This window comes from Onthophagus taurus, chromosome 8, assembly GCF_036711975.1.
Source record: "Onthophagus taurus isolate NC chromosome 8, IU_Otau_3.0, whole genome shotgun sequence".
NCBI classification, from domain to species: Eukaryota; Metazoa; Arthropoda; class Insecta; order Coleoptera; family Scarabaeidae; genus Onthophagus; species Onthophagus taurus.
The window spans coordinates 5,923,894-5,943,683 of NC_091973.1; the positions used below are offsets into that span (position 1 = coordinate 5,923,894).

Sequence of the window (19,790 nt, forward strand, 5' to 3'; positions counted from 1 at the left end):
TTAATTATTTTAAGTATTCGCCTTCATTACGTCCAAGTTTTTCAATACATTTAGAATGTTTAAAGAAAACAAAAACGTATATTGGTTGTTAAAACCAATTTATTACTTATTAAAAATTACTGGTGTGATTATTTTCAATTTAAATGGTCAACGAAATAGTGTCTGTTCAAAAATGCTTTCAATATTGATTGGGGTGATTCATTTTGGAGGTTGTGCCTGGGTTATTATGTATTACATGAAAGTGGACGGAATTTTGATAAAAGGTTCGACGCTAGTAGCCGCTGGTTTTCACGTTTATGTTTTTGCGGAAACCGTTTATATATTGTGGAGCGGATTCTACTTGAAGCTAAAACAAAAAACGATTCTTTCCCAAATGACCAATCTTTACGAATTAGAAGAGAACCTTAAAAAATGCGAAATTAATTTGGATTATTTTAAAATTAGAAGGAAAATTATTACGATGGAAATCGTTTTTGTGGCGATTAAACATTTTTTATTAATTATCGGCCATTTCGTTCAACCAAATTTAAACGGTTTTGAAGAAATTTTATTAAACGTTGTGTCAGTGTTCATTTATTTATCACCAACATCCGTTAATTTAACATACAACGTATTTTTTTTAATTATTGGATCAATGCTACAAAAAGTTAACGATAAATTTTGTGAAATTAATGACAACAATGATATTCCAAACAAAATTCATAAATTAGCCAACATTCATCAACAACTCACCGAGTATATCTTGAAAACATCAAAAATTTTTGGATTTTATTCGTTGATCTCACTCTTGAGACATTTCACGTTAATCATTTTGCAAGTATTCAGTTTTTTATTGATGTTTATTCATCAAGATGTTGTATATCCAGTTTTGGCCCTTTTTTTCGTGATGGTTATTGATGCTGTGTTAACAATTTTTGTTACTATTGCGGTTGGAAATAAATGCATAAAAGAAGTAAGTAAATGCAAAAAGAGTTCTAGTTTTAGTTCAATAAAAATATACAACATAATAGTATCTTATGCTAACTAGCGCTGTCTACCACTGCCACTAGAACTAACACTAGACCTAGAACTAGAATCATTCGGATTTAGCCGCACGTCTTTTAAGACGGCTAAACCCGAATGATTCTAGTTTTAGGTCTTGTGTTAGTTCTAGTATTGTACTAGTACTAGTACTAGTACTAGTTCTAGGGCTTGTGTTAATTCTAGTTTTACATTAGCACTATCACTAGAACTAACACAAGACCTAGAACTAGAACCATTCGGGTTTAGCCGCACGTCTCTCAAGACGGCTAAACCTGAATGATTCTAGTTCTAGGTCTTGTGTTAGTTCTAGTGATAGTACTAGTACAATACTAGAACTAACACTAGACCTAGAACTAGAATCATTCGGGTTTAGCCGCACGTCTTTCAAGACGGCTAAACCCGAATGATTCTAGTTCTAGGTCTTATGTTAGTTTCTACTGATAGTGCTAGTGCAATACTAAAACTAACATTAAACCGAGAACTAGAAACATTCGGATTTAGCCGCACGTCTCTCAAGACGGCTAAACCCGAATGAGTCTAGTTCTAGGGCTTGTGTTAATTCTAGTTTTACATTAGCACTATCACTAGAACTAACACAAGACCTAGAACTAGAATCATTCGGGTTTAGCCGCACGTCTCTAAAGACGGCTAAACCCGAATGATTTTCGTTCTAGGTTTTGTGTTAGTTCTAGTTTTACACTAGCACTATCACCAGAACTAACACAAGACCTAGAACTAGAATCATTCGGGTTTAGCCGCACGTCTCTCAAGACGGCTAAACCCGAATGATTTTAGTTCTAGGTTTTGTGTTAGTTCTAGTTTTACACTAGCACTATCACCAGAACTAACACAAGACCTAGAACTAGAATCATTCGGGTTTAGCCGCACGCCTCTCAAAACGGCTAAACCCGAATGATTCTAGTTCTAGGTCTTATGTTAGTTCTACTGATAGTGCTAGTGCAATACTAGAACTAATACTAGACCTAGAACTAGAATCATTCGGGTTTAGCCGCACGTCTCTCAAGACGGCTAAACCCGAATGATTTTAGTTCTAGTTCTTGTGTTAGTTTCTACTAATAGTGCTAGTGCAATACTAAAAGTAACACTAGACCGAGAACTAGAAACATTCGGATTTAGCCGCACGTCTCTAAAGACGGCTAAACCCGAATGAGTCTAGTTCCAGGTCTTGTGTTAGTTCTAGTTTTATACTAGCACTATCACTAGAACTAACACAAAACTTAGAACTAAAATCGTTCGGGTTTAGCCGCACGTCTCTCAAGACGGCTAAACCCGAATGATTTTAGTTCTAGGTCTTGTGTTAGTTTCTACTAATAACGCTAGTGCAATACAAAAAGTAACACTACAACGAGATCTAGAAACATTCGGATTTAGCCGCACGTCTCTCAAGACTGCTAAACCCGAATGATTCTAGTTCTACGTCTTATGTTAGTTCTACTGATAGTGCTAGCGCAATACTAGAACTAACACTAGACCTAGAACTAGAAACATTCGGGTTTAGCCGCACGTCTCTAAAGACGGCTAAACCCGAATGATTCTAGTTCTAGGTCTTGTGTTAGTTCTAGTGATAGTGCTAGTGTAAAACTAGAACTAACACAAGATCTAGAACCAGATTAACAATAAAATTGAAAAAAATTATTGTTTGATGTATTTTTAGTGGCAAAGAACAAAATCGATTTTAATCAATTTTGTATTAAATTATAAAGATAAAGCAACTCGTAAAGAAGTAAGTAAAAAGTTTATATCAAATCACAAAGGTGTTAATAAAGTTATAGATTACAGCGTTATCTCTTCAATTGTTCCATGAATACCCTGTTATTTCCCCGTTAGGGTTTTTTGTGGTTGATACAAAATTGGCTTTCGCGGTAAGTGAAAAATTTTTTTATTTTTATTTATTTATTTCTATTTTTGTTGCAGATGATGTCGGCAATATCAATGTATACAATTATTCTAATACAATTCGATACAAAAATTGATATAGTAAAAGCGTTTTTAAATACATCAAAAATAAATGAGTTTTAAAAAAATTTTATAGCCGAAGATATTCTAGGGTTGTTTTTGGAGTTAGAGGTCCAATGCGTTCCCCGTAAGTTTTCCCGTCAAAACTCCATCGGTTAAAATCCAAAGCGATTGCAAGTTGAAATCCGAGTGTGGACCCAATTTTCTGGGAAATGTAAGATGTGAAGATTGCAGAAGTCATCTTGGGGCGCGGTTCCAATTCAACGGGTTCATTTGAAATACTTTCTTTGATATTGTCACCGGCTAATAAAGTTTTTCCCAACATAATAGTAGCTTCGCAAAGTTTTTTGGCGATCCCTTTCCCTCTATACTCCTTTAATGTGGCTAAAAACATGATTTCTAAAAGGCAATCTACGTCGCATTTTTCGAAAAGATTGTAACTTTCGTCTGCTTCTTTCATAAACATCACCAATGATTTTGAAGCCGGCTCTTTTAACGTAGATGCAAACGTTTCGAAATAATGACTATCTTCAGGATTCCCTTTAATTTGCATTTTATTAAAAGCTGCCCCAATAACTTGATTCGTTTTTTTATCGATAGCTACGATGGAAGCTCCATCTTTAGCTGCTCGAACGCATAAAGCTTCGAGTTCTTTAGCTGCTTTTGGATATTTGTATAATTCAACGGCTATACAAACGTTTTCATCGATAAAAAATGATTTTCTCATCACCTCTAAACCACCTTCTAAAGTTTCGTCCGAAAGCATCACGTATTCTATTGAATCTGTAAAATTAAAATTTTGTAAAATTTATTATTTTTGTAGTTTGATTTCAAGTCCCTGTGGCGCAGAGGATAGCGCGTTGGACTTCTAATCCAAAGGTCGTGGGTTCGATCCCCGCCAGGGATGGACGTGTTAATTTTTTATACTTATTTTGTGTGTAGTATACAATTTCTCTTTTTATATCAAAATTAGAAGTCGTAAAATTGAAAGCTAAGTTTTTATCATTTCTTATTTAGGTTGTTAAAGTTAAAATAGTCTTATTAAAATTTCAAGGTCAATCTTAATGCTTCGAATTCTCCACTCAATTAATATTGAACCAAAAAATTAATAATATTACAAAATCTTTTATTTCGCCTGCACTCACCATGTTCAAAAAATTTTTTTGGTGCCATTTTTGTATATATTTAACGAATTTTTAATTATTTTTTATCACACGCTGTACACACTTACTATATGATACTGAGACTGGCACGTCCTCGTTATTAGAAATGGGATATATTCGTAAATACGGTCAGATTACAGTTATCGGGTGTAAAAAGCAAATTGTAAAATGGTTTTATTTCGGGGATTACATTAATTAACGTTTTTTGTTGATTAAAAGTAAAGATATTGCAAAAAAGATATCTTTTTAATAATCACACAAGTGTTATAAAGTGTGGTTATTAAAATTTTGTATTACAGGTTACAAAATAAAATTCTAGAATGTTTCCTTTAAAGAATTTCTAACCTCAATCAAAGATGGCGGTCTAAAAATACCGCAACTTTTTTTTTACAACATAACCTATTTATATATTAGGTTTAACCCCCGCGGAAAGCTCAGAATCACTGAACATGCCTTTAAATACCTCTGCAATAGTGTGAGAAAACCTTGTGCCTATTTAATGCAATTAACCGGCGTCGTAGACGCGTCCATTATATTTTTTTTGAAGTCAGTTAAAAGGAAACTGAGCTCGGAATCATGGACAGAAAAATGCTATATGCGTTTCGGGGATGGATAGCATTCGTCGCCTTTATGGATCTTGGAACTGCCGTTCGAAGTTACATTGAAAAGAGATCGTTTTTAAGCAAAACCATGGATGCTGATAATACCGAGTTTAATGATGGTAAAAACATATTTAGTTTAAATATAGTTTGTATTTTTCATATACAAAAATAGCTAAAAGTATTTTGTTTTGGTTCAGAGGAATACACTACGTCGAGAATGCTGGGAATATATTCGATATTAAAAGCTTTGGCGCTAATACATTGTACTCTTTATATTCATTACAAGCCGTAAGTAACTCTTTAACTAATTAAATCTTATTAAATCATTATCTATGTTTTTTAGAGCAGTAAGTATGGGAATAAGCTCGTTAATAGTCAGCATAATTCTCTACATATCTGAAACATTATATTTCAAATCAGCAACATTAAATTTTTACGTGGTTTTTCCATGTATCTTAAACGGTAATTAACATATACATTATTCCTATAAGTGCACATATTTTTTGATTTTTATTTATTTTTTATTCAAGCAATATTTTTTTTTATTTTAATCCCACATATAGATATAAATATACATAACCAAGTGGTTTCACTACACCAGCAAAATATCTTTCAGCGGTAACATTGGTTGGATTGATCTATTTACCGAAACATTTGAAAATATGGGATCCCCCGGCTGAAACGGACGAGGAAAACGCTCATCTTTTGCGTCAATCCGGTGCGATTCGCAGGAGACACAACGCGAGAAAAAGTAACAAGGACCACTGAAATCGACCGAAAGAAAATTGAAAATTCTTAATTAATAAAATCATAGATCTTTGTAGTTAGATCCTTGATGCGTTTCTTTACTATTATGATTTTACTGTTGTTACATATCTTTGCATTGACAATAGGGTTCGTAATGTATTGAAGCAAATTAGAAGCAATTTTTTGATATTGTCTAGACACTAGAACACTAAATTGTCCACTAGATGAATAATTTTTAGGCGTTTAATAATGAATAATATGTTCAAAATGAAGGAACAACGTTGGAATGGCCCCAGTTAATTCGAACCGTTAAAATATATTAATACAACTGTTACGCATATTAAGATTTTAATTAAATAAAATTCTTAGAAAATTAAAATCAATTTTTTTATTTATTTGTGTTTCAAAGCTGTCCTCTTCATATTTTCTTAATATTTCGGATAATATTTGTTCAAAATGCGATTTAAAATTGATTATTTTAATAAAAAATTTTGAAAAATCAACCAGGTGGCGCGCGTCTTTTAAGAAAAGGTCTGACGTTTCGAATACCTTGTTGCAACCTTCTTCAGAAACTGGTTCGAAGTGATTATTTTAATAAAAAATTTTAATAAATCAACTAGGTAGCGCTGTACGCTGATATATAAGTCGATATTTTTGAGGTTGTTCCAATAATTATTAATGGAATCAAAATTTTTTATAAACGATATTTATTTAGAATTAAATTCCAAACAACTTTTGTTAATAACATTTTTCAAAATAACGCAATTTTAATTTCCCTTTGAATTTTCATATTTTTGAAAAATTCTCTACATTGATGCATCTGGGAGCAAAAACGTTTAAGGCATTGTGTTAAGGATACAATTTGCTACACTTTTGTTGTAAAAGCTTTTCTGTATCATGCTCCGGATACCGATTTTTTTTAACACTTCATATTTTTGAAAAATTCTCTATATTGATGCATCTGGGAGCAAAAATGTTACAGGGCATTGTGTTAAAGATACAATTTGCTACACTTTTGTTGTAAAAGTTTTTCTGTATCATGCTCCGGATACCGATTTTTTTTAACACTCTTCTAATTTTCATATTTTTGAAAAATTCTCTACATTGATGCATCTGGGAGCAAAAACGTTTAAGGCATTGTGTTAAGGATACAATTTGCTACACTTTTGTTGTAAAAGCTTTTCTGTATCATGCTCCGGATACCGATTTTTTTTAACACTTCAAATTTTCATATTTTTGAAAAATTCTCTACATTGATGCATCTGGGAGCAAAAATGTTGCAGAGCATTGTGTTAAGGGTACAATTTACTACAATTTTCGTTGTAAAAGTTTTTCTGTATCATGCTCCGGATACCGATTTTTTTTTAACACTTAAAATTTTCATATTTTTGAAAAATTCTCTACATTGATGCATCTGGAAGCAAAAACGTTGTAGAGCATTGTGTTAAGGGTACAATTTGCTACACTTTTGTTGTAAACGTTTTTCTGTATCATGCTCCGGATACCGATTTTTTTTAACACTTCAAATTTTCATATTTTTGAAAAATTCTCTATATTGATGCATCTGGAAGCAAAAATGTTTCAGGGTATTGTGTTAAAGGTACAATTTGCTACACTTTTGTTGTAAAAGTTTTTCTGTATCATGCTCCGGATACCGATTTTTTTTAACACTTCAAATTTTCATATTTTTGAAAAATTCTCTACATTGATGCATTTGGGAGCAAAAATGTTTAAGGCATTGTGTTAAGGATACAATTTGCTACACTTTTGTTGTAAAAGTTTTTCTGTATCATGCTCCGGATACCGATTTTTTTTAACACTCTTCCAATTTTCATGTTTTTGAAAAATTCTCTACATTGATGCATTTGGGAGCAAAAATGTTGCAGAACATTGTGTTAAGGGTACAATTTGCTACACTTTTGTTGTAAAAGTTTTTTTGTATCATGCTCCGGATACCGATTTTTTTTAACACTCTTCTAATTTTCATATATTTGAAAAATTCTCTACATTGATGCATCTGGGAGCAAAAATGTTGCAGAGCATTGTGTTAAGGGTACAATTTGCTACACTTTTGTTGTAAAAGTTTTTCTGTATCATGCTCCGGATACCGATTTTTTTTAACACTTCAAATTTTCATATTTTTGAAAAATTCTCTACATTGATGCATCTGGGAGCAAAAATGTTGCAGAGCATTGTGTTAAGGGTACAATTTGCTACACTTTTGTTGTAAAAGTTTTTTTGTATCATGCTCCGGATACCGTTTTTTTAGCACTTTTCTAATTTTCATATTTTTGAAAAATTCTCTACATTGATGCATTTGGGAGCAAAAATGTTTAAGGCATTGTGTTAAGGATACAATTTGCTACACTTTTGTTGTAAAAGTTTTTCTGTATCATGCTCCGGATACCGATTTTTTTTAACACTCTTCTAATTTTCATGTTTTTGAAAAATTCTCTACATTGATGCATTTGGGAGCAAAAATGTTGCAGAACATTGTGTTAAGGGTACAATTTGCTACACTTTTGTTGTAAAAGTTTTTTTGTATCATGCTCCGGATACCGATTTTTTTTAACACTCTTCTAATTTTCATATATTTGAAAAATTCTCTACATTGATGCATCTGGGAGCAAAAATGTTGCATGGCATTGTGTTAAAGGTACAATTTGCTACAACTTTTGTTGTCAATGTTTTTCTGTATCATGCTCCGGATACCGATTTTTTTTAACTCTTCTAATTTTCATGTTTTAATTTTTAACAAGTTTTGTTAATAACATTTTTCATTTTTAATTTCCCTCTGAACAGTACGTGTGAAATAGAAAAAGTTATAATCAATATTATTAATTTTATTAAAAACAAATTTTTACATAACCAAAACCTTACTAAAAACATATCACAAATTCTATAAAATTTATTCGTTAGTTTTACGTTTTAAAGCTCTCTTCTTAATATTTTCCAAGGTACTCATTACCATCCACCGTCCAAGATGTGGGCAGATTCCATAAATGGTATTAATAAATCCACCCATAAGAACGTGAGGGAAGTATCCATTGGTGCTTTTTTGAATACCAACGGTTTTGATGGCTTTATTAACGTAGGTTTTTGGTGAGGGAGCCATCCAGGTTGCTTTACGTATTTTTGACATGTTTGTGGCAACATATCCCGGTAAGACGCATTGTACTTGAATTCCACTTTTTGCATATTCCATCTCTAAATCTTCTGAAAATTTTTTTACGAATGCTTTAGAAGCTGCGTAAACAGTCATTAAAGGATTGGGTATTGTAGCTGATAGAGAAGATAGATTTATAATAATTCCTCGTTTTCGTTCAACCATCATAGGTAGAACAATTTTGGTCATATTTATTACAGATGTAATATTACAATTAATCATATCTTGAAAGAATTGGTCTTTATTTTCAACGTTCAAAAAATACTCGGGGTAAGAATAGCTGATTCCAACGTTATTGATTAAAACACCTATATCTAAGGATGAAAGATTTTTATCGATGATGTTGTAAATTCCTTCGGTTCGCGTAAAATCAACTGCCAAAGATCGTGTTTCGACTTTATATTTTGTGGCGATTTCTTCGGAAACTGTATCCAGTTTTGATTGTGTTCTGCTGATGAGGAAAATACTCATCCCTTTCTTTGCCAAACATTCCGCGTAAGCTTTTCCAAGGCCGTCTGTAGCTCCGGTAATGACTGAGGAAAAAAAAACATGATTAAATGGTTACTTTAAAATTGTTTTGCTAGAGTTTTCAATAGCCTTTAAAAGCCTTTCCGTTTCCATTGTATGATAATTACCACATTATGTAAATGTCTCAAAAGTGATACTAAACAAAAAGTTAAAAATCTTTGCTTTTAAAATATATTAATGATTTATATTAACGTCTTCAGATTTAGTTTTATCTTGTATATATAAATATAATAAATAGATAAAGATAAAGATTACTTATTTAAAATTATTTACCTGCCCATTTTCCAATATTTTCAAATTTGACCGCGTTGATTCTTAATTTAATCGCAAGATAATGTTTGTAGAATGTTTTTAAGAAAAATCGAACTATTTGAAAACCAACGATGGTTATACACACTAAACCAAGTATTTCCAGCGTGGTGTACATTATCGGACCCGATTACTCAGCAATGGATTACACGCAAATGATGCTTGAACACATTTTGCTGATAAAGCTAAGGTACGCTATCGAATTCAATTCAATAAGGATTGGCGCATGCGTTCTTACTACTTTCACGAGGATCTCTTCATATCAAGACCAATGTACACGAACTTTCTTACACATAAAATAAACTGAAAAATATATACTATTTATCTCAAATTATAAAAAATATAATAAGCACTGTTAATTTTTTAGCGTTGAATTTGAATAACACAATAAACATGAAATACTTCTTATTGAATAATAAAACATAAAAAATCTTTCGTGTACGTTGGACTTGACCTGGAGAAAGATGTGAAACGGCCCGACTTTCACATTTTCAGTTTGACCTTTTCGATAGCATGTTACGTTTTTCATAGTAAGTAGGTAAATAGGTTGAGTTATTTTATTTCCGCCTCCAATAATTAACGACTCAATAAAATATGTTCAAAAAATAATCAAATTAACAAAATATTTTCTTTTATAGTCGATTCATTCACTGCTCGATGTTGTACCCGGATTCCGGAATACAAATATCCGATTCCGTAACAAATAGGAATGATTGCGCAATCCACAGATAACCCAACAAATCGTTTTGTCCAACTAAATACAATTTTAACCATTTTAAAGATTGGCATGAAAATCCAAATGTGCTACAAAATCATACTTAGGAATAATTTTCAATTCATCCAATAACTATACCTACAATGAAAGCGAACAAAGCCAAAATGATGCCAAATGCTAATGCTAAAATCGGCGCAATCAAGACAGCTAGGAATGAGTAGATAATCATCCTCGAATACTGATAAATATAGTAATTAAATCTGTACACCAAATAAGGACTTCTTATAGAGTTGGGTTCGGCAAAAACGGTCTCCATATCTAACTATACATATAAAGATTAACTAAATTAATCAATTATAAAAAAATTTTAAAATATTTACCGTCATATCCCGGTGAATACCCTCTGGATCTCTTGAATCAAACTCATCTTTTCTCATTTTCCTCGGTGGTGATACGTTATTAGTAACTGTTAGTATTGGAATATAGAGTAAACCAATTTTTATAGATACCAAATCAGGAATTGAGATGATAACGATTAAGTTACCGATTGTTTTGTTTCATCGGATGGGATAAGGACCCCTCTACCATCATCACCTATCGGTGTTTTTCATTTTATTGAATACAATTTATCATCATATTTTATAAAAAATTTAGATTAATATTCGGACTTATAAGATCTGTTATAAAAGCAGTCTGCGAAATGTTAAAATAAAAATGATATTGTATCATTATATGATTTGCAATATGACATATTCAAATTCAATAAATATGGTAAAAAGGAAAGTTAAAAATTAATTAATTAATCAATATTAAACCGTTTTGTTTAGAAGGACGGCGTAAATACATAAAACACCTGTTGATGACTTTAAACCTTTAAAGAAACCACATCAGTCGTTTAAACGAGTTCGATGCGATAACGATGCAACAAGAAGACTCCCGAGATCCGTTTGAAATAAACACTGACGTCGACGTGGTTTTTGAAGATGTCTTTGCGGAACCAAAAACGACGAGAAGTCCAGAGTTTTCATGGAAAATCAATTATTACTGCTTTAATGGCCCGAAAAAGTTCTGTTATGGATGTATGGCGATATTTTTAGGGCCAATTTTTGCTTTGACATTTGGATTTGTTTTTGCTTTTGTTACTTTTCTTGTAAGTTAACACAACAATAAATAATAAAATGACAACTCAATCATCAATTTTTTAGCAAATTTGGTTTTTGATGCCTGTGTTTAAAATTATTAAGATTATTTTTGGGTTTATAAGAAATTCGATCAGTTTAATAGTTAACACGGCTATTATCCCTTGTTGTTACGGTTTTGGGCATATTTGTTCTGTTGGGCGTGACGATAAGGAGAAAAATGATAATAAAACTGGAAACGAGGTTTTAGTAGCGTGATTATTGTAGTTAAGTTTGTATTGATTAAAAAATGCAACCAATTAAAAAGAGTTAATTTGAAGTTATGTAATTATTTTGTCGAACGTTATTAATGATTTAAAGGAATTATGGATCAGGTGGCTTTTTTCAGAGTGCACCAATTTTAGTTTTAAAATTTTATTTGGCTCGTTTCGTACAAAACAATTATTTGAAAGCTTGTAATCCAGTTATAGCTCTTCCAAGAATCAATGCATGGATGTCGTGGGTTCCCTCATAAGTATTCACCGTTTCTAAATTTACCAAATGTCTAATAACGTGGTATTCGTCGTGTATTCCGTTTCCCCCTAAAATATCTCTTGCTGCTCTAGCAATATCCAAAGCTTTCCCAGCGTTGTTACGTTTTAAAATTGAAATCATTTCTGGAGTGTGTCTATCTTCGTCTTTTAATCGGCCAACTCTTAAACACGCGTGTAATCCCAACGCGATTTCAGTCATCATATCAGCTAATTTCTTCTGGACTAATTGAGTGGCTGCTAATGGTTTCTGAAATTGCATTCGCTCCAAAGCGTAATTCCTGGCTATTTTGAAACAGCTTTCGGCGGCTCCTAAAGCTCCCCATGCAATCCCATATCTAGCGTTGTTTAAACATCCAAATGGACCTTTAAGTCCTTGTACTTTGGGGAAAACGTTTCCCTCCGGAATTCGAACATTGTCCATAAGGATCATCCCAGTTGTGGATGCTCTCAAAGAAAATTTTCCTTCTATTTTTGGCGTTTCTAAACCTTTCCCGTTTTCTTTTCTATCAATGAGGAAACCTCGAATTTTTCCATCACAATTAGCCCAAACTACACAAACATCAGCCAATGGGGAATTAGTTATCCACGTTTTACTCCCATTTAACACATATGTTTTTGAAGTCGGGTCATATTTAGCTTTTGTTTCCATAGATCCAGGATCGCTTCCGTGATTTGGTTCAGTTAAACCAAAACAACCAATTATTTCTCCTTTACCCAAACGGGGGAGGTATTTCTCTTTCTGTTCATCACTTCCGTAGTTATAAATGGCCCCCATTACTAGAGACGATTGAACGCTCACTGCCGATCTATAAGCACTATCCACTTTCTCAACTTCCCTAGTTATTAGACCATACGCTACGTTTGATACACCAGCACAACCATATCCTTTTAATGTACATCCTAAGATGCCTTGTTGGCCCATTTCAGTCATAATATCTCGATCAAACACTAAAAAAAAAATTAAAGTATGCAGGGTGGTTCAGTTTTTAATAAGATTATAGCTTTCGCATAAAAAGTGCTATTATTAAAAAAAATTTTTTTCTTTATAGCTGGCTATGGAAATTGTGAACTTACTAGTATGTAGTACTGACAAAATAACATAAATTAATTGTGATTTTCATAACAAAAACCATAAATAACGTGTTTTAAACAATAATATCTAAACAATATTAAAAAATTTATACTTAACGGTCAAAAATTATTAATAATCATCAGCAATTATGAGGATGTAACATAAATAAAACTTAGAGCTAACTTTTATAATAATTTTAGATAAACATGGCGGCACAAAGCAAGATATTTTATTTTTTTAGGCGAAAACTATTGACTTTAAAGAGACAAAAAAGGAGCATTAAAACTCATATGTTAATATTCCATGGTGTTAAAAAAAAATTAAAGGGGTTGTTAATTTCATCCCCTTAGAGGGCGCTAAGACGCTCAAGGTATGCTTGAAAATAAGGTCTGCTTAAACCAAGCAGTTTACTTATAGCTGAAATAACAAATAAAATGTAAATTTTTGAACCATCCTGTATATTACCTTCATTTCTGTTAGCCAGTAAAATCCTAGGTTGTAACTTCTCATCACAATAAGATTTGAAAGAATCCCTGATGATTTTCTCATCTTGTGTTAATTGAGATTCAAGATCAAACGGATCCTCCCAATTAAATGTAGCTAAAAAACACAAATTTTAACTAAATCTTATAATATATGTGGTAACCTTGAAATAAATACCTCCTTTATTTGAAGTTGCCAAACATCCTATTTACATCAGTTAAGGTAAAATAATGTAAATAATAAAAACGACACTTAAAAAGGATACTATTTTGTACATTGTTAAATTGAGTTAACCTCCTAGTAACTGTCCTTAGAGCCATGGCGCTAAAAAAACTCTAAAACAAATGTTCGCAGTCGACCGGGCTCACATAAAAAAGGCCTTGATCTTTGTCTCCTCAAAGATAATGAGAATATGGAAGTTTTCGTTATTTATTAAAAGACGTCGTCATCTCGAGATATTAAGTAATAAATTGCGAAACATGAATAAATCTGGAAAACAAACCATTTTGGACATTTAATAATGTCAAAACAATATGTTAAGTTAACCTTAAAAGTTTAAAGTGAGGTTACTATAATAAGGATAACATCTTATCAAAATTGTTTTGATTCTCGCCAATAGATTGCGCTAGGTGGCGGTGGAAATTTTGAATATAATAAGCATCTAATTTGTGCAAGGTAATACAATAATTTTCACAAAAACACTTTAATCAATTAATATTAATATTACGTATACGGCTCAAGAACTATAACAGGCGAGTTAAGGTCAATACACCTCTTTCTTTTCTCCAAGATACCATTACATTTCGCCTGGTGATTCATTGGGTTGATGGTGTAACAGTTACGAAAACTATCTGTTTTGTAACGGACATAAAGAGACGTTGCCAAGGACGCACCCGTTTTCCGGATAGAAGACGCCCGACATCGAAAAGTGCATTACACGGGGAAGGTGCCGAAGAAGCCTTGTGAAACCAATAGATGTTGTAGCAACCGCTGTATGGAACATGGAAGCTTGATAATTAAATGACGTGGCGCAATGACTTCCCATTCGAACGAAAAGATCATTACGAAAGATCATCATCTCAACGATGAGCAAGTTCCCGATCTCGGAACCCTAATTAGTACCTCTCCTCTAATTCGAGAATCTCAGCTCCCGTTTCAAGTTTTGCATTTTGATCTCAGCTCGCTCTCGAAGTTATTGAGCAAACGTCGCGCTCAATAGGTTGAAAACCGCGAAGGTCAGAGCGTTTCCTAAGTGTTAAATAAGTTGTGTATTACAATATTAGATCGGACCCCGTTTGTGTTGAGCAATGTATCGTAATACTCCGAGTGCACAAGCCGTTGTTATTATTGTTATTAACAGTCTACGTTCTATTCACTTTTGCAACGAGGAACAAAACTAATCGTTACAAATAAAGGAATCTTTAAACAATATGATTTTTTTTATGTTATTAATTTATGTTTATAATTTTGATATTTTTGTGACAATCGATCTTGATAAATGAATTGAGTCAAATCACAAAATGAACAAATTGTCGCAATGTTTTAAAAAAATATAGCGTGTATAGAAACGTCGAAATGTCAAGTTCGTACGAGAGTGAAAATATATCCTGTTATGCCTTTTCATCTAACGGACATGAAAAAGTAGGCGAAACCACGTGAGCAACTAGAGTGCTCAGTTCGTAGTCACGTTTGCTCGCCGCTCGTTCACATGGTCGGAACACACGTATATTACGGTTATTATGCAACCGGCTTCGGTTGTCGCGCGTATAGAGACTTCGTGGATCGTTGCGCATACTATCGGCCTCTATGTCACTCCTTTCTTTCTTTGTTTCTGCATTTTCTTTCTCGATCGCCTGATACTTTCCTGAGGTAAAAAAAAACTTTGCGAGACTTATGAGGATGCCATTTACTGAGGATGACTACTACCTTAACCTTCGACAACAACGACGACAAATGCTTAAGTCATCGACGCCACATTGAGCAATGCTAAATGCCAACAAACGGGACAAAGAAACATCATTAAAAATGTTTCTGCGAAAAATTTTTTTTAATAAATAGGATTAATTTTCTGAGACTCTATTAGTTACGTAAATAAGGGTGTATTAATCGCCAATAGCTAGTTGCGTAACGATGGCAAGAAATGGAAACGACGTCGCTCACGAGGTACAAAACGCAGACCTCGTGGCCCGCGGATTCTCGTCCACGTGTTCGGTATCGACCACGTGAGAAAACAACGCTTATTATTACCGTTCATTTAGCCAGGCGGTATTTTTTTCGAGGCGATTACTCAATGCGGTTAGCTCCGATGCCCGTTATCCGTCCATTATTATTATTACTAGTGCCACTTTACTTTTGAAATCTGAAGGGATTGAATAATTTGAAACGAACCGTTCATTGCAAACCTTGGCATATCTCTATAACGTTTTTCCAATCCGTTTTTGCACGTTTTCAACTTCCATCACCGCACCTTATCTCAACACATGACAACCTTAACGTTTGATTTCAATCTAAAAAGTCTAAAGGCGATCAGAAAGAAATAACATTAATTTGTGATATCGTTCATTTTTGATAGAAATTTTGTATCCAAATGGTATGATAGTTAGTTATATGAGTAGCTTAGGTCAGTATTGAATTTCTCTAAGTCGACATTGAACGTGGCCTGGTAAAAGAGCGGCCGCTCGATGTTGCCCTCTCTTTCTGGCAATCTTTCTAGTGTGACTGTGACCCAGTTAGTATCCAGGTCGGTTTGTTAACGCTTCGTACAACTCTGTTGGTATTAATCGAACAAAATAACAAAAACCGTAATTCCGTCATTTTTTTATGTATATTTATTTTTTATAGTATCAAAAAATAAAAACAAAAACAATATTGTATGTATTCAAATGAGGTATTTATAGTGATTAGAAAAGAATTACTTAGAAATCGAAATTATCTTATTTGTTTGTCAAGCGCGTGGATATAATAATAAATAATACAATAAATGTCTCTGACGAAATTAAAAACAAATCAGGAAACAAATAAAATACGAAACATTATTAATTGATAATGTAGTTTATTATTCGATTAATTATTAAATCGATTATTCATACAAAAAAGTGGAAAAATCTATTTTTATAATTTGTTCCTGATAATAACATTTAATACACTGCGAGTAAAAACGGTCAAATCTAATTACAACAAAATTTCGGCGAGATAATTGCAACCACATTGGGTGACATGCACCAATAATTATTTAACAAGCAAACGGTATTTTTAACCGTAATGAGAACGCCAAGCTTTTGTCTTTTCGTTTTACCCAATAACAGTCAGACCTCATCCTGTTACAAAAAAAAAATGTTTTGCAATTTTCCCAACTTGATGTTGACGATAAATCCGAAAGATCGAGGACGCTCAATGCGCTAAGTGCGTTTTCGCCATGGCCATGCGAGGACCTTATGCAGTTCCTTATTGCCATGCGTAATTTAGCCTTGCTTACGAGGTAATACAACAATTCTCCGACACGTAATACCAACAACAATATCTCCTTCGACGAGTACTTCTTTGGACAGAGTCCAATAAAGGCAAATATTTTTTCCCATACAACTTAATTCTTTATATCAAGATTTTTTTTGTATTGGGAGCAGAAACAAAACTCCTACATGTACATATTATAAACATTTAATCGATAATAATTTTACAACTTGAACGTAGCGTAATAAATTAATGCGCGTACGCCTGAAGTGAAAAAGAATACACAATAGCAATAAATTTAGGTTATCAGCTGGCAATAACGCCGTTTAAGTACCCAAGGCGAGGCCAACAGCGATATTACAGCTGTATTTACGTTTTTTTTTCTTTCTCTCCACGCAAAGTAAAGCGAACAATAAGAAGGAAAAAGTAATAATATACAACAATTCATTGATGATTTGGGATTTTTCAATATCAAGTATGTACTTATAAGATAACATTTTTTTTATCGATATACGATAACCTACTCCGAACAATCCAAATTGTTCCATACATAAATGTGTCTATTGTCAATATTCTAGTTATTGCCCAAGGCAATTTTAATTATTTAATAGCATTTATTTCAATCAATGTTTTTTGAACTTTGAAATTTATTAATAGAATATCCCGGATGGAATCAAAAAACCTAAATCAGCATTACTTATTTCATTCATTTAAATTCATTCAATGTAATCAATATTTGGTGTTATCATCTTTTTTTGTTTGCGCTGCAGAATGTTTTGCTTTAGTTTTAGCATCTTTACGTCAATTACATGCATTTATACAAATAAAAAATTTTTTAATGTCTTCTTTTAAGAAAAATAAACAAATTTAATATGACAGTGACATGTGAGTTTGATCACGTACACTATGGGTTATTCGAGTTTATGCAAACAAAAGCAAAAATTTAGTTACTAAGAGAAATAATGCTGATTGTACAAAAGAGTAACGACGCAATCAAACATTATCAAAAACCAAAAGTGATGCATTTCCTGTTGGGCATAATTGGAGGTTTCTCGTTCACCCATAGCGACCTATAATGTTGCGTAAATCACGATAAGCGATCATGTTAACGTACTACTCGCCAATTATAAATTAATAAAATAACGCACGCGCCGCGCCGGAAATGCAAATATTGGGGAATATCGATAAGTTTATCGCCTCGTTATGCGATTACATTTCCACGGGTCACCAATTGAAACGACCGAAAAGGCAAAACTACCTCGAAACAATGTTTGTTTTCGTACACGACGCCAAACAAACGACGTTTTCATATTTGTGTCAACATTGCCACCAGCTTATATTACGTAATATCACGTTATCTTTTCAAGTTTTTAATCAATTTTCTCCTTAATATTACGCAATATTTATTTCATCAAATCTTTATTATTTTACAACATTAATTTTTAATGCACAATAGGAAAACTAATTTTATGTTGATATAATAGTAATGTATGGAAAAGTTTGGGACGATTTCGAATGTACTTAAGTGTTCTTGATATTGTTATAGTTACAGTTACTCGTGTTGAATATTTATAAAACAATCTGGAAAACAAAGAGTGCAATTTTTGAATAATTCAACAAATATCGTTTTAAATGTTATTGTTTAAATTTTCTTTTCTTTCCATTGTTGTAAATAAAAAAGACTGGTTTTCGCACTTAAACAACGGATTTTATTGTATACCGATCAGCTTTTATCGGTTTCGCCTATTCGGCATCTTCAGGGCTCGACCGCTACAACACACGTATTTCCAATAATACGCGTTAACCGTTTGAAATATCAAAAAAAGTTTCAAACAAAAGTTGTTTAAAAATGGAAAATCTATACTTCTTCCGCCTCTTCTAAGCCCTTTTAAAAATGCTTCTTAATAATCTCAGTAATTAACAATAATTAATCAAATATCTCGCAGAAAAACTATATATTTCCCATTTTTAAACAACTTTTGTTTGAAACTTTTTTTGATATTTCAAACGGTTAACGCGTATTATTGGAAATACGTTTGTCGTAGCCTTCGAACAGCCTTCCTTAAGGCTCATTTTTAAAGGATTTAGAAGAGGTGTAGATAATTATTAAACAACACTTTTTCTAAATAACATTTTTTGATATTTTATAAAATAAAGGAGGAAAATTAGAAATTCCCACGCCGAAATGTTGTAATAATTTCCTAATTAAAAGATTTTAATTCCTAATTTATAAGCTTTCCAATCCTTTGAGGGCAGGGCTAATACAAAAATTAGGAAATTATTACAATATTTCGGCGTGGGAATTTCTAATTTTCCTCCTTTATTTTATGAAATATCAAAAGAAATTATTTTGAAAAAGTGTTTGTTTAATAATTATCTACGTCTTACTTAAGCCCTTTTAAAAATGCTTCTTAATAATCTCGGTAATTAACAATAATTAATCAAATATCTCGCAGAAAAAGTATATATTTCCCACTTTTAAACAACTTTTGTTTGAAACTTTTTTTGATATTTCTAACGGTTAACGCGTATTATTGAAAATACGTTTGTCGTAGCGGTCGAACAGCCTTCCTTAAGGCTCATTTTTAAAGGGTTTAGAAGAGGCGTAGATAATTATTAAACGGACACTTTTTCTAAATAACATTTTTTGATATTTCATAAAATAAAGGAGGAAAATTAGAAATTCCCACGCCGAAATATTGTAATAATTTCCTAATTAAAAGATTTTAATTCGTAATTTATAAGATTTTCAATCCTTTGAGGGCAGGGCTAATACAAAAATTAAAGCTAAAATTAAAATTAAAACCATTGAATCTTTTAAAATAAGGAAATTATTACAATTTCTAATTTTCCTCCTTTATTTAATTATCTACGCCTCTTGTA

At 32.4% G+C, this 19,790-nt stretch overlaps 5 protein-coding genes and 1 non-coding gene across 7 annotated transcripts; 3 read left to right on the plus strand and 3 right to left on the minus strand.

Annotated features, from left to right (window-relative positions):
• The first annotated feature begins 172 nt into the window (after positions 1 to 172).
• Positions 173 to 3,063, plus strand: LOC139431021 (putative gustatory receptor 28a). The gene is made up of 4 exons (XM_071198587.1): positions 173 to 952; positions 2,699 to 2,767; positions 2,817 to 2,906; positions 2,959 to 3,063. The coding sequence occupies exons 1-4, from the start codon at positions 173 to 175 to the stop codon at positions 3,061 to 3,063; spliced, it is 1,044 nt and encodes a 347-aa protein (XP_071054688.1).
• LOC111425466 (uncharacterized) lies at positions 2,907 to 4,258 on the minus strand. The gene is made up of 2 exons (XM_023059507.2): positions 4,146 to 4,258; positions 2,907 to 3,783 (listed from the first exon to the last, which is right to left on the minus strand). Exons 1-2 carry the CDS (start codon positions 4,171 to 4,173, stop codon positions 3,071 to 3,073), a joined length of 741 nt encoding a protein of 246 aa, XP_022915275.1. The 5' UTR covers positions 4,174 to 4,258; the 3' UTR covers positions 2,907 to 3,070.
• Positions 3,835 to 3,907, plus strand: TRNAR-UCU (transfer RNA arginine (anticodon UCU)). Its single transcript has one exon. It is a non-coding gene; the product is annotated as a tRNA-Arg (tRNA).
• A 10-nt stretch (positions 4,259 to 4,268) lies between the features above and the next one.
• Positions 4,269 to 5,615, plus strand: LOC111425467 (uncharacterized). Of its 2 annotated transcripts, none has more exons than XM_023059509.2 (4): positions 4,269 to 4,884; positions 4,963 to 5,053; positions 5,109 to 5,227; positions 5,382 to 5,615. In XM_023059509.2, the coding sequence occupies exons 1-4, from the start codon at positions 4,740 to 4,742 to the stop codon at positions 5,531 to 5,533; spliced, it is 507 nt and encodes a 168-aa protein (XP_022915277.1). In that variant the 5' UTR covers positions 4,269 to 4,739; the 3' UTR covers positions 5,534 to 5,615. The 2 variants fall into 2 exon arrangements, with proteins under 2 accessions (XP_022915277.1, XP_022915279.1); XM_023059511.2 differs by having other exon boundaries at positions 5,329 to 5,511.
• A 2,725-nt stretch (positions 5,616 to 8,340) lies between these two features.
• LOC111425324 (hydroxysteroid 17-beta dehydrogenase 12 spidey) lies at positions 8,341 to 9,830 on the minus strand. The gene is made up of 2 exons (XM_023059283.2): positions 9,480 to 9,830; positions 8,341 to 9,211 (listed from the first exon to the last, which is right to left on the minus strand). The coding sequence occupies exons 1-2, from the start codon at positions 9,631 to 9,633 to the stop codon at positions 8,421 to 8,423; spliced, it is 945 nt and encodes a 314-aa protein (XP_022915051.1). The 5' UTR covers positions 9,634 to 9,830; the 3' UTR covers positions 8,341 to 8,420.
• Positions 9,831 to 11,767: 1,937 nt separating this feature from the next.
• Positions 11,768 to 14,014, minus strand: LOC111425323 (glutaryl-CoA dehydrogenase, mitochondrial). Its single transcript, XM_023059282.2, has 4 exons — positions 13,723 to 14,014; positions 13,635 to 13,661; positions 13,440 to 13,574; positions 11,768 to 12,850 (listed from the first exon to the last, which is right to left on the minus strand). Exons 1-4 carry the CDS (start codon positions 13,775 to 13,777, stop codon positions 11,811 to 11,813), a joined length of 1,257 nt encoding a protein of 418 aa, XP_022915050.1. The 5' UTR covers positions 13,778 to 14,014; the 3' UTR covers positions 11,768 to 11,810.
• Between the last annotated feature and the right edge of the window lie 5,776 nt (positions 14,015 to 19,790).